This window comes from Volvox carteri (assembly GCF_000143455.1).
Source record: "Volvox carteri f. nagariensis unplaced genomic scaffold VOLCAscaffold_13, whole genome shotgun sequence".
In the NCBI taxonomy this organism is placed as follows: domain Eukaryota; kingdom Viridiplantae; phylum Chlorophyta; class Chlorophyceae; order Chlamydomonadales; family Volvocaceae; genus Volvox; species Volvox carteri.
In genome coordinates, this window is record NW_003307556.1 from 665,143 (window position 1) to 680,121 (window position 14,979).

Sequence of the window (14,979 nt, forward strand, 5' to 3'; positions counted from 1 at the left end):
TATGAAATGTGAGCCAGCACGTCTGGTGGAATGTTGGAGTGTATGTGGGCTCACCACAACTCAGTTATCCCGTGATCCAACCACTCACCAATCGGTCCTTGAACTCCAATACCACACCTCCTGTCCATCAGCCATTCCACTCGTTCGTCTACCTTGGGACCTTGGGGCCCCTTGGGGCCCTTGGGGCCTTGGGGCCCTTGGGGCCTCTTCCATACGCCGTGCCCCAGAAAACTTAGGAAACGGAGTAGTGACCCATTCAGCCCCTTGGGGGTTGGAGAGGGACTCAAGTACCTCCTGTCGCAAAACTCGGTGTGCCACAGACCCACCCTGTGAACGGACACAGTTCCTCACAATCTGTTTGAAAATGTGGTAGTGTAGGGGTAGCCGCGACAATTCAGCGAACAGGAGGCGATGCATTGGTCTGACAGCTCCCACAATTTGCCGCATGAACAATATCTGAAGCTAAACCGCTCCGTCCTTTAGGTATGCCTCGAAGGGCCCCTCCGCAAGGTTGCTCGCATCACTCCGCCTCCTGAGCATGTCCAAGACCGCAGCTAGCATAAACGGCCCCCACATTTGACAGCCTTACAACTGTAGATGGCTGGCAGAGGTGGCTGGCAGAGGTGGCTGGCAGAGGTGGCTGGCAGAGGTGGCTGGCAGAGGTGGCTGGCAGAGGTGGCTGGCAGAGGTGGCTGGCAGAGCTGGCAGAGGTGGCTGGCAGAGGTGGCTGGCAGAGGTGGCTGGCAGAGCTGGCAGAGGTGGCTGGCAGAGGTGGCTGGCAGAGGTGGCTGGCAGAGGTGGCTGGCAGAGATGGCTGGCAGAGGTGGCTGGCAGAGGTGGCTGGCAGAGGTGGCTGGCAGAGGTGGCTGGCAGAGGTGGCTGGCAGACGTGATTATAGCATTTTGTGAGCCGCCCAGGACCTAAGTTGAGGCGCCGTTAATCCGCTAAGTTTGGTTGGATGCTGGTGGTGAGTTGCTGAACCCAACGAATACATTCTGAAGTCGGATGGGGTGAATGGAATTGGGTGCCCCTCTCGCAGGGGAGAGCAGGGAACTGCCTTGGGAAAGGGGGCCGCTGGTGAAGCTATACCACCCTGTAACAACAACAACATCAGTATTGCTCATACCTGCGTATCAAAACACCTCATCCTCACATCTGGGGCGAACAAATTTAGCTTATCCAATTTCATACTCAGCACCCTAGCTGTGCTGTACAACTGCTGGCGGCAGGCTCAAAACGGCCGTTCTGGCCCATACACTAACCCCAGATATTGGGCACTCTCCTTAGCCGGTATGGCCTCACCAGCCAGCCTGAGCTCATCACACGATGTTTAAACAGCGCTCCTTGTGTCGCTTTCCCTCGAAAAAGCGAGGCGTTCACATTTCAACATGTCATCAGCATGGATGAGGATGGACACTTGCTCATTTCCAACCTTCGGTGCATCCTCCGGCCGTGCCCTGGTGTTTACACCGTCATGCGTATCAATGACATCCGCTAGAGTTTCAATGCTTATGTTAACAAGTTCAAGTTACAAGTTCCGCACACAAGTGCGGGTGTGTCCGTAAAAGCCGGGGTAAGTTAACGTTGTTACAGAGTGGGAGGCCTCTGGGCCACATGAACACATTGTCATATCTACGATTTTCCACCGTACAGCACCATCCACCATTACCACACGGAACTACGCCATACGATCTGCAAGCCCAAGGCGGTTGATCCTGCCTTCTATGACCCCTCCTCATCCAGTTACCCGAACATCTGCAGAGACAGAGGGTTGAGCAATCCAGCGTGCGAATCTTGGTCCATCAACTGTGACCGTAACTCCACATCTCAGCAGCTAGTCACTATCTCATGCTCCCGATGATGCCGTGGTCTACCTAAGAATTAAGCCTAGAACCTCAAACCTCACATGGCAGGAGTGCCACCAGACCAGACAGTTTCAATGTAAAGTCCACACAACTCGGTTGGCAGTGGACAGCCTTGTTTCATACCCTTTTTTTAACTCAAATTCACCCACAGTCTCGCTGTTCACCTTGATGACCATTGTAACCTTGTCATACCCCCGCATCAGTGACCGCAGCATGGACCCTTCAACCCCTCTCTCCTGCAAATAAAGCCACATTATCTCCCCCTTGTCAAACGCCTCCTCAAAGTCAATTTGAACAATGATTAACGGCCCTTGTCCCGGTTGGCTATGCCTAGCAGTAAGGTACCGCTTGACAAAGAGGTGATGTGTAGTACCGAATCCTCTCCTGAAACCCTTTTTGGCCTCGGTGCCTAAGTGAGAGTGTCTCCCCGTGTGAACGAGCCTATCCAGAAGGACAAGCTTGTAGCACTTCGCCAAAGCGCCTCCTACCGCTCTGCCCCAGTAGTTACTCGGCATGCTGGGGTCCCCTTCTTGTAAATTGGGGTGAGGACAGTAGTTGTAAACTGCCATGGGAAGCCCCCAGTTGCCCTGATGTGTTCCAAAAGCACGTGCAGCACCGGAACAAGCTGATTCACTTCCCGCCATCACCTGCGCATACCATTACTCGATGCGGAGCCTTCCTCTTCTCGAGGCAAACACGCAGAGCGGTAACACTCCGACGGCACTACTTCCAATCCTGGTGCATTACTGTTAGGTCAACAGCACGTGCAACTTTTTGGGTGTTCTAGGAATCCTGCTGCCTGCGCAGTCCTGCCCAAAACCGAATGGGATGTCCGCCATTCCAGCCCCTCTTGGCATTGCCCAAAGGTAATGAAGTTCAAAAGCCGATTCGCCCCATCGAGCCCTGTCTCCCCCACTGCGTTTAATAGCACAGAAAAGTGTTCCCTGAAGACCTCAGTATCATCTACCGCACATCACTCCCTCAACTTCCCTCCTAAAGCCCGCCACAAAGCTCGTTGGTCATGTCGGCACTTGACCACAAAATTTCTCATCCTGCCCTCCTCATCCTGCCCTCCTTTGCATGCCTTTTCTCCCGGTTGTAATCCGTCCACGCGTGGCAGAAAGCCTCCCATTCCGGAACCGACCTATTACTCACCCGGCCTGGACCCAGCAGGGCCCTACACTCCAACATGCGCAGTCGCGTTTGCCAGCATTCCCGGTTCCACCGAGCGGCATCCCCCCCTGGCGTCATGCCGGTAGACACACCGAAGGCCCTCACCATTATTCTGTACAGGCCGCCTCCAATACGTTCGACAGCTTGCGTGGTGTTTCAAACTCCCCTCTGCAAATCCTGGGTCACATGGTTTAAGGCATTCATGGTAGGGTTGGACCCCACTTCAAAATATTACGCATAATTCCGGTAACGAGCAATATCAAACTCCACCCGGGCTTTCCAGCCTTTACCCTCCCTACGCCTGTCTTCGTCGACCACTGTATCATTAAAAACACGCGTCAAGGGTCGGTGGCCAGTGGGCTCCCATCCATCCAACTTGATAAGGTTTCCCACCCTCAGAAAGGTGGCGTACTGGTGAAGCACACGCGGAGTCGCTATGAGCAAATCGAATATACTACCGCCTGCCTCCCCCCTTAGGGAAAGTTAGGCGGCCTTAAAGGTCCCCTCTTATCCGGCCGTTCATCACGGGCAGCCCTTCGGACCTGCAGAGCACCCAGAGCTGGGCACCGAAAAAATTGCAAACTTGATCCTGGCAATTCCGAGTTCCGAGTCCATCATACTTCTTATAGTCCCTCAGTCCTTCAAACCCCCAGGATCTCGTGTACGGCCTGCAACTGCTCCAAATCAGGGATGTTACTCATGTAAGTAGGTAGGTCTGTTGGGGTAGCACGGTTCCACTCATGTTGTGCTCCAGACAGACGTGTGTTAAGGTCCCCAGCTATCAATACATCCTCATCGCCAACCCTGAGTCCCGTCAGTGCCTGTTGGATTCTGATAAAAACTGCTTCCGCGGCGGCTGCTACAGTGCGCTGTGCTATGGTGCTTCCACCGTCTGGGTAGACCCTGGACGTCTCTGGTGCAAGATTGCAGGCTCCCATCAGAAGACTACCACCTGTAGAAAGGTTAATGCGCATCCAAATGACCTCACACCCTGGCGGATGGTTGTCCTTGTGTACTACCGTAATAACCCACGGGAGTGCCTCCTGAATATACAGTGCAACACCTCCATAATCGGCCCTCACGGCTTCTTTTGACCTCTCCACCCGGAAAATGCGGAACCCTTCCAAAGCTATGTCTTTATCCTCAATTGCGTCTCTTAAATATGACTCAGCAAGCACGACAATATCATGACTTGTAATGAACAACCTAATTCCTGCTCGGTTGAGCTTGAAAACTCCCATTCGTTTCCAACAGCCCCCACTATCCGACCCTTGCACCCGTGGGTCGCGTCCGGCTGGCGGCCGGTAGCTCGCTCGTTCTAGAGTGCCTGGTGAAGCCGTGTACATGAGTCCGATAGTGCCCTCGGTTCACAGCTGTTTTGGGGGGTACATGTCTGGCTGGACATCTAGATGCATATGCTTCTAACCGGTCATCAGCCAATCCTTGGACTCTGATACCACATCTTCTGGCAATGGCCTATTCATTAGCCATTCCACACGAGGCGCAGCAGGCACCACCGAAGGTGAATGGCGCAACTATGCACTCATCGGAGTTTGTATTTCTTAGGAAGCTGCCGTTGGGAGTACTTCCAACATGGATGGTACAGCGGAGGGGGAGGTAGGGGATTTGGGGGACATTGGGGAGGTGGTGGTGGTGGGGAGGCGGGGGAGGTAGGGGAGATGATGGATGGGGTGGGGGAGGGGGAGGCGGGGTTGGTGTTGGAGATGGGGGAGAACCGGGGTCACAGCAGGTACGGTCAGAGGCGCGGTTGGAGCCAGTGAATAGTGCAACCATGCACTCATCGAAGTGCCGTTGTTATCCTTTTTGAAGCTGGTGGTCTTAGGGTCTGCACAGAGCGACCGCAAAGTGGTGCAGTTGCCCTTGCCCCCATTCAATATAGTAAGGCAAATCCTGGCGCCATTGCTGTTGGTACCGAGGTGTCGCGAGGTCAGATCATTCAGTTTCAATATCACAGTCCCCGGTGAGGCATAACGTTGAGATTTTGGGAAGCTCCTTGTGAAGACGCCATTTACGGAAGCCATGACGGCGACATCATTTTGGCACCCTCTAAAGGAGCATCTGCGGGTTCGCCGGGGGGATGCTGTTAACGATAATGGAAAATGGAAGTACATAACCTTTCTTATGTCATAAAGACAACCAGGCAAGATGATTCTGCTCGAATGGAGTGACGCGCCCTCGTGACTGAGCAAAGCTTTAACGTTCAAGGCTGCTAGATTTCGAGCACAGCCCGTAGTGCTAGTTGCAATACATCCAACACATGTTAAATGAGAAAGAGTAAACTCACATCATCTGGTAGATTAATGCATTCTTGCACTGGATGTCGGCTTTGAATTTTCAAAGTTCAAATTTCCTTTAAAGGATTCACTTCCAGCGTGAAGCAGAAGGTGTCATTTCCAAGTCCGGCAAAATCAGGCTTTAAATGGTGTATACACTCCAAAGCGACGCATTTGGTGCAGAAAGGAAGTTCTTCGTAAATTGTCGGCGGGGGCAGCATCAATCAACGAGCACTCTACATCGACAGGAACACAGCTACTTATAGGCCCAGCAGGATTGCACATAGACGACTGTCACATATTTAATAGCTATGCTATTTGTGATACATTTGCCGATGCGGAAGCACCACCAGCACCATCTTGGGATGGTCCGCCACCCTTGTCATGTAGGTTGTCGTCGTAGTGGTTGATTTTACCATTTGCCTTGTTGCCTCCGTTGTTGCGCTTCGATATGAGCGCGGCGATGAGTGTTGAGGCTTGCGCCAGCGTCATGATGTCCAGCTGCTCGTCTGTGATTTGTTGACCTGCTTGATTCGTGAGTTTCTTGAGTAGGTCCTTCTGTGATGGCGTCGCAGCCTGTGCTTTGACGGAGTTCTGTGTAATGAGTGCCGACGCATCCCTCTTGGATAGTGGTTGCTGCGGTAGCTGTACGTTGAGCCTTTGCAACTGAGCAAGCTGTGCTGCTGTGGCCTGTTCTCCTGACGCATGGCTGTCCATGAGCTTGCTGGCCTGGCTTTTAGTAAGCTTGTCAATTTCGTCCATGGATAGTCCTCGTGAGTGGAGAGCTGCACGTTGTCTGCCTGATGCAGGTTTTTCATTGTATTTTTTCTTGAAGTCTTCGTAGTCTGCTGTCCTGCTGCTTAGGAGTCTTGAGCATTCTCCGATTGTGGTAGGCCAGTCACATGGCATGATTGACATATCATTAAGGTATGCTTCTTGTTTTGGGGTTCGTTCGTCGTCGGGGCGTCGTGTGGCGCGTGATGTTATGGTGGTGGGCGGAGTGTACACTGTACCATTTTCACATGTGAAAACCAAGGCCTTCGTACTGCTGGACGGATAAACCCATGGCTTGAGCCTGGGACTGATGACTCGCAGCTGCTGTTAAAGTTGTGACGGTTGATGACATTGCAGGTGGGACGTGGGATAGGTGTCTAAGGTCATAGTAATGCAAAGACTGTGACAGGCAGTAAGACAGTAGCAGGAACAACGTAAGCAGTCTAACAGTAAAATGAATCATGGTGCTTAAGGGGGTACATGTGCCTTGAACATGTTTGGTGTCAATTGGATGTCGATGGGGAGGATGTGCAGCTGCTCAATATCCACAACTCGCGACAGTGCTACATATGCTTGCCCTAGTCGGTTCATGTTTGTAAAGTCAATAATGACGGGATCCGTTATGGTATCGCCCTGCACCTTGTGTACAGTTCTTGCAAAAGCAGGCATGACCGGGAACATTTTCCGTTCAAGCTTGGCACCATCCTTGTATTTGACCTCGCATATCCTTGGCAGGCGGATTATGGTTTGGGAGTCCAAAAGCTGGAGTGACAGCATGGATTCGGTGATTTCTTGCACGATAGCTAAAGCACCGTTTTCGATTTTTGGGGCCGACAGGTTCTTGGTAACCATGACCGTCATCCCGGGAGCGAGGTACAGGTGATCTAGGAGCACGCCTTGGTCTTGCATTGCTTTGTACAGATAAGCTACGTCATCGGGCGCATACCTATTTCCTTTGTGAAGCTTGTCGGCAGCTGTAATATGCTGTTGTTGTTGAAAGTGGGTGTGTGCCATATCTTGGTTATACTTGTTGATTTCTTCGTTTGTTCCAGCTATGTGCCATGATTTTTTGGGTGCAACGAAATTTTGGGAAGACTTTACCACACGAGTCTGCAAAAGTGCCAGGATGGGTTCGGTTGGTGGCCCTACCCTGATCACATTGAGTGCGTCAATCCATGCTTGATTATTAGGATTCTGTCGGTGATTTGTTCCTAGTTGAATTTCTTGAAACATGTGCCACATGGCCCATCTGTATGGCTGGTGAGGATGTTGGAACGTATGTGGGCTCACCGAAACTCAATTACCCCCTTTGGACGCTAGTCTGGGCTGATGTGCGGTGTTTTTTTTTCCTTTTCTCCGTGGCTTTTAGGCGTTGTAGTATTGCCCTTGGGCCTTCGGCTCGTATGGGTAGTCTTACAGGTATGGGGTCACGCACCCCCAACCATGTAACACACACACACACACACGTATGGCTGGTGTATGCATGCATCTTCGTCACACTTACGGTCACACACGGCGGCAAGCTGATGCTTGTCACCACTAAGGAGTATTAATTTTCCTGCAAAAGGAAGGGTGGATGGTATGTTGGGGCAAGCATCCAAGCAGCGTTGGTGCAGCTGCTGCAGGAATGCGGCCTTGGCCATGCTGATTTCATCTAGACAAATGACATCAGCCATGGCCAAGAACATGAGCATGTATCGGTTGGTGAGCGGTATCCATTGGCTGCCCTGAAAGCCAAATGCGAAGTGTGCTGTCATTGCCCCCATGCCCAGGAATTTTGCAGCTTTTCCCGTGGTTGCACAGACAATCACACGCATGCCCATGGCTGCAGCTTTGCTGATGAATGCACGCATGACATGTGTTTTGCGTTTATTTCGGTTATTAGGCAGCTGTGATGCACGGACAAGCGACCAATATACCACTCATACAGAGTCATATTGCGAAGGGCACGGTATGTAAGAGAACATATACAATGGTTCTTACTACCAGAGACTGCTGTTAATTAGTTCGCGGTTCGCGATCAGTTATTGGAACAATGCGTTTCTGAAGTCAAAGAGCCCGCCACCGTAAGGGCCGGATTAGTTGGGGCGAGCATCCGTAAGGGCTCACTTACAACCTTTGTAACGCTCTCAGCCTAAGCGAGCCCCACGCACCACGCACGAACGAATTTAGGCCCTTTTCGGTGATATCCAAATTTTATGGAAGTGCGATCGCGCCCCGTTTTATTGTAATAATTGTCCGTGTTCCTGAATCAAGTACTCGTGTTATCGAGAGTATCCGTTAGCATTATGTTTCCTCTCGTACCTGGCGGCTTGCCGTGGGGCCAAGACCCACCTACTTCGCCTCCTCATCGATTCGTTACCGTTACGCCTGTGCGTGACGATCTCATCGTCCTGCCGTTACACCTGCCGCTGGTACGTTTGGTTTGTTTTCGATGGATGTCCGTCAGCTTAGTGCGTCCTACGCCTCGGCTATACTATCACCGCAGGTCTTTCCTGGTAATGCTCTCCCTGCCATGCCTCCGCTTGCTGCGGGCCCTATCTGTCTCCCGAGGTCGGCGCCGCTGCCTTTGGACCCTGTCGCGGCTCTGTATTACTCTGAGTTTACCGGGGACGTGTCAGTGCGGCCGCCACTCACGGCCGCCTTGCTCTCCATCTACCAGGTGCACCAACGTCAGTGGGTCTCTGAGAGCTGGCGGCGGGTTCAAAGTGCTGCGCGAGAATTTCATGGCTGGTTGCAGCGCCAGTCTCTCGGGCTCACCTTGCTCACCTGCGATCCTATGTCCATTGTTTCGTATCTGGTGGAATGGTGGTTCCCTCGGCACCCTGGGTGTCTGCAGGCAGACGGGCGTCCCAGCGCCAGTGCTGTAAAAGGGGTTATATCAAGCCTTGCGACTGCCTTTAAGCAGCTGGGCCGGGAAGGGGACTATGACGCCTCTCAAAGCCGCGGGAATCCCTGCGACAGCTCATTGGTGCGAGGCTATGTCAAGGGCTACGGACGGGACCTGAGTGACGCCGGTTATGTGGAGCGAGGCGCCATCCCCTTGACCGTGGAGAAGTTTCGTCGCCTGGCCTGCCATCTGTGGATTGCCTCCGGCGATGAAGAGCATTTGTTTGCTCGCAGTTTGGTGCTTCGGGACTTGTCACTCTTTGCTTTAATGTGGCATACTTATCAGCGAGGTCATGATGTCGGCAAGCTGTCGTTAAGTGATTTCAGGGATACGGTGCATGGTCGTACCGAGTACCAGGGCTGGCCGTTACCCCTACCAGCGCCCGACGGGAGTGTTTCTCCCGACACTGTACTACGCATAGAAGAATTAAATACCAAGACGTACAAGGGTCATCGTGCTCCTGCGACGATGCTGCGTCCAGATCGTGATCCCCTCATCTGCACGCTATGAGTTCTCGCAGTGTACATGAGCACTTGCGCGGGGGCAGGTGCCCCTATCACGCAATACCTTTTCCGTCCGGCGGAGCGCAGTGGCCGCGCATATCGGGAGGCGCCGATGACGACCGAGGCCCTGGAATATCGCCTCGTCACTCATCTTACCGCTGCTGGGCTATACGGTGGAGAGACGGTGCACAGTTTTCGTCGGGGTGCTTTGCAGCATGCCCAGTCTCAGGGGGTCTCCGATGAGGATCTCATGCGCTCCACGCACATCCGCTCTCTGGGTACCCTGCACCGCTATCTGGATCCTACTAGGCATCTCGCCCGCCTCCCGGCCGGCGGGACGGGGACGGGGCTGGTGGTTTCGGAGAGTGATGATGAGTGATAAGTCTGTGCGTGTTTGGTCCTGTCTCACAAGGGTGGGGAGGGAGGGCGACCTCGACTTTCTCTAGTCTTTCTAGTCGTCTATTTTCTGTAACCTGTATTAATAAAGCTTAGTTGGTATCTGTTGTCTGACTCTGCATTCTGTGCTGGAATGGCCAAACTCGGACTGTCTCGTCCTGGTGTGATATCCGGGGTTGGCATCGGGCCCTCCATATTTCTGTATTTGGCATTTCTGAAGTCAAAGAGCCCGCCACCGTAAGGGCCGGATTAGTTGGGGCGAGCATCCGTATGATACGAAGGGCTCAGTTACAACCTTTGTAACGCTCTCAGCCTAAGCGAGCCCCACGCACCATGCACGGCGTCCCACCCTCCATCCCCCTGCCAACCTAAAACACCCCGGCCACCCGCGCTCCGCGCGCCCCCCTCTCTGCCTCGCCTTACTCCTGCTCCCACCGTAAACTCTCCCCATTTCGTATCCCCAACTCTCTCACTCTCATCTCCGCGTTCCCCCGACCACCCCCGGGTGGCGCACCCGGGCACCTGTTATAAGTCACCTAAGTTGGCCCCGCATTGCTCCTCTGACACGTGGTAGTCATCAATTGGGGAACTGTACACTTTCCCCCCAAAACTGGACTCACACCCTGATAGGTTCCCGCTGCTGTTCGGAAGGCTGCCGCCAGTTGGTCTGCTATCTCTTCGATAAGGGGTGTCAGTCCACATCGTAGCCTCGCCTCCAGCGATTCGTGCATCCATCGCGGAGATCCTGCCCTACTCGCTAGAACCAACTGTTCCAGCGCGTCCGCCAAACCGATCACCATAAGCTCTTTGCGCCGCCCCACCAAAGTTGACGGCCGTCCTCGGAGCCCAAAAATTCTTCGATTCGTAATGCCACTATCGCTCCTGGGTCTGAGACCGCGTTGGACTCGAACGTGCCTCTGAGTGATGTGGCCTTGTCTCCGTGTTTTGCAGCCAACGTCTTTCCCCAAGGCTCGCCAATCCACTTGTTGCCCGACCAGGCCCCTGGATTCGGACCGGATGTCCCTTTCCGCTTGTCTGCCGGCAGCAGATGACCCTTCGGCTCTAGCCTGGCGTATGTCCTCCGATTCCGCCCTCCTGGCCCTAGTCATCCGCCCGGGTTACATATCTTCGTCACTGCCACTCACCGATTCCCCACTGCTCGGGGAAGCTGACTGCTCCGGTAGTTCTCGGCCATTTTTCCTCCGCTCCCATGGCCGTGCCTTGCATTTCAACAGGGTAACCTTGACTGGCCCCGGCAGTCTAGCGGCCCTCTCTGGTACTTCCGTAGCCTGCACCTGGGCATGCCTTGACCTTTTTGGAGCGCCCTTCTCCCCTCACGGCATCCTTGCTTCTGGTTTCCTGATGGGCCAACCAATGACGTTCGAATCGGCCTTCGCCCCTCCTCATACAGAAAGATGCTAATGCCTTCGGCAGCCGCCTAGCTGAAAAACATTCCCAGGCAAGGGCGTTTGGTACGATTACCGCGTTTATTTCTGGCTTTCCCATGCCTTACTCGGGCAACTACCCTTATGGTCTCCATCGGTGGGTCGACCCTTTATGGGGTTTTATGTGTAACAGTAACGGCCTTCTAATAGCTGTGGCTCGTTCTGTGCCCCGCTTTGTGTTTGGTACTCCTGGTCCCGTGTCTGAGACGTGTCCCTCCCCGTCTCCCTCCTACAAGTGCGCCGCCTTCTGCGATCGTTGTTGACATACTCCTAAATCGCCACGCCTGTAATCCGGCAAGCCATCACTGCGGGTTACTCAAGAACGCTACCTCCTGCAGCCTCTTGTGAACCGAACTCAGCAGACCACCGCAGCGGTTTGCTACGAGCGCAATGCCTTCTGTGGTCGCTGTCTACAAGTTCCCATACCAAACACCTTCGGTTTGGTGTGCCGCCGCGGCAGGCTTCCTAATCGCGTTGCCTTTCACCACCGCTCGTCATGCATTTTGTGCCGCGCTTTGCGGACCACCACAGCAGTTTCCTACAAGCGCACCGCCTTCCGCGGTCGCTATCTATATCCTCCTAGGTCACAACGCCTTCAGTTCAGCGTGCCGCCGCGGCGGGCTTCTTAATCGTGCTGCTTTCCTCAGTCGCTTGTCATGCATTTTTGTGCCGCACTCCGAGGACTGCCGCAGCAGCTTTTCTACAAGCGGGCCGCCTTCCGTGGTCGCCGTCTACACACTCTTAAATCACAAAGCCGTCAGTTCGGCTTGCCGCCACGGCGGGCTTCCTAAGCGCACTGCCTTCCGCGGCCGCTTGTCATGCATTTCGTGCCGCCCTTAGCGGACCGCCGCAGCGGCTTTTCTATAAGCGCACCGCCTTCCGCGGCCGCTGTCTATATGCTCCTAAATCAACGCCGTCAATACCTCGAGAAATTCAGAATTCTGATAGAGACTTTGTTCATTTGCAAAGCCGGTAGAAGTCATAGTAATATACTCGGCGTCTTCGTACGACTAACACCGAAGCGCGCGAAAATGACTAGGGAGAATCTCCGACAAGTGCCTTTTACGACAGAGATTACGGATTTGCAGTTCGAAAATGACTAGCGAGACTCTCCCTAGGGGTGCCTGTACGACACGGATGAAAATGACTAGCGAGTTTCTCCCTACGGGTGCTTGTACGACAATGAAAATGACTAGCAAACGTAATAAAGGCGGGGGCATCGAGTATCAACATAAAGGCCTTGCAGCACCTTTGAACGACATCCACGGTGTGGTGCATAATGCCGAACAGGAAGCATAAACATTCCACAAAACTAGAAACACCTACAGCCGTTATAAGGGATAACCTTCCAACCTATCAATCAGGCTTTTTATGAGGCGTCGTGAAAAGTGTTAATCCGAGATTGTCAATTTGATACAGTACTGGTGGCCAACAGGTAGCAAGTTTTTCCCACCAAGTTTTTCCCACCAAGTTACCCAAACCCTAGTGTCGAGGCTTGGTTGGAGATGGGGTGTAGGGCCTCCAATCAGATTCCAACATTTATCCGTTAAAATAGCGACTAATATGCAACTTTCACCTTTTCCGATGGCTCGCCGTGTGGCCCATACCCTCTTCATCAAAGAGGCGACGGGCTCTTCTGAGGTATTGGATGAAGCTATTCTTCTTTTGCAACGGACATTCCATCGTTTATGGTTTCATTTACGGTGGGAAAATGAACAAAAGGAGGTTTGGTGGCGTCTCGCGGTTGATGGGGTGCCTATGTTAGGAAATTCCCATCTTAGGATGTCGCGGCCAACAGTATGTGGTTGTGGAGATTATCCAGTAGGTTCAGTGGGAGGTGTATCCCCTCGCTGTCATCATTTCTGGGCCTGTCCGGTGGCACAGGCAGTAGCAGATCAACTTACTCTTTCAATAGGATTGCCAGTCTCAAGGGAGCAACTTTGGCTTGTCCAAGCCCCACAAACAGTGCAACAATGTGTTTGGGATGTTGTGGCTCTTTGCTGCGGTGTCAGCCATGGAGCATGGGAGACGTTATATGGCTGCAAACATGAAAACCAACCCGGCACTGTTACCTGGCCCTTCCCTTACGGAAGAAGCCATCTGTCGAGTTATTGTTGACTTTTGGGGCCGCCTTCAGGGTTTCGCAGCTTTGGGAATTCCACGGAAAGGTTGGGATTCTGTTGGCGCACATCACCCCTTCTTGAGGATTATATCTGGCAAATTGCTGTGCTCACGGGAGAGGTTACCGATGAGAGGTTAATTATCTGAGGTGATGGTCTCTATTGGTATATTAGTCTCTACTGCAGTGCACGGCCAGCTGGCCCGATGGCTCTACTCTTCGGGAGTCTGGAGCCCACTGTAACAACCACACACACAAGTTTGAGCTTTTAGTATAGGAAGAATGCTCGCATTTTATAGCATGTTAATCTATAATTAATCCGCGAAGCCGCGAAAACGGGCGGAAATCTCTAACTAATCGTGCCAACCTTAATCCGCCTAATCCGTCCTAATCCACGCGATGTTTCCGAATGTGACGGATAAAGCCTTAATCCGCGACTTTTAATCCAAGTGGAAACATCCCCGTGTCGCAAAGCCGGGATCCGCAAAGCCGGGATCGCCAATTAAACAAAACCTCTTTAAATTGACTGCAAGCTCCAATACGGCCAACAATATTATTTCGATATACTGATTTTTACTCCAAAGCATGTATAGGCAAGGAAACGAACGGCATCAATAAAGAGTGCGCTAATGATATTGATTAAGTGCTCGTCCTGTAGTGTAGTACGGCAAGTGCGGCGCGGGAGGAGCAGACCGGAATTGGCCAGAGGACAGTGACTGATACGGTAGTGCGTTACAAAGATTAGCTGGGAACAAAGCGCTGAATCCAGACAACGCTAGTTCGCCAGTCAACCGTGCAAGCAAGCGCAAGTCAGAACGTCGTCTGTTGGGGATTTTGAATTGTTTAAATAGTGACTTACTTTGTATTCGGGACCCAGCTCAATAGTAAAGTAGATAAGGCGATTTGACGTTGCTGGCATATCGGTCGCCAGTAACAGCGAAGTGATGGCAGAGCGCGAGCAATCGCGCGGCGGAGGCCAAGAAGGCTTGGAGGACATCCTCCAACAGCGGGACGAAGGAGGACACCAGAATGGCGGAGCACCTAGTTACCCGGAGGGGGCCGATGCGGTGAGTAACAGACGCCAGCTATTGCTCCGCGCGGTCAGACTGTAGGCACAGCCAGCCGCCGCAAGTTCTGTTATATCAAAGGCATGGGAGAGACCGGACCCAGTTTTAAAATAGCGGGAAAGGGATGCGCCGCCGCTGTTGTTTGACCAGGCTGGATTAGAAGCTACGGGTCAGGCTTAGCTTATGAAGAACACGAATCTGTAGACCGCAAGTGGCCGACTCAGAGTATTAGTGCTCGTGAGGTTGGGTCCGTTTCCGGTGGATGGCGCCGCGGCAGAGGGGTAGTTGCTTTGAGATGGCGCAGCGGGGTCTGTTATCCCAACGGGTCCCTGTCCTGAAAGCAGCCAAAAGCCCGCAATAGCGCCTAGGCAGGGGCACGCCCACTGGGGGCCACGCCCNGGGGAAAAGAGGCACCTAGTCGTCGGCTTCACACTTCGGCAGGAGCAAATGCCC

At 53.1% G+C, this 14,979-nt stretch overlaps 1 protein-coding gene across 1 annotated transcript; it reads left to right on the forward strand.

The window, feature by feature from the left end:
• Positions 1-8,394: 8,394 nt before the first annotated feature.
• VOLCADRAFT_104198 (uncharacterized protein) lies at positions 8,395-10,212 on the forward strand (the record flags this gene model as incomplete). Its single annotated transcript, XM_002949081.1, has 3 exons — positions 8,395-8,520; positions 8,595-9,077; positions 9,729-10,212. 3 exons carry the CDS (start codon positions 8,395-8,397, stop codon positions 9,876-9,878), a joined length of 759 nt encoding a protein of 252 aa, XP_002949127.1. The 3' UTR covers positions 9,879-10,212.
• Between the last annotated feature and the right edge of the window lie 4,767 nt (positions 10,213-14,979).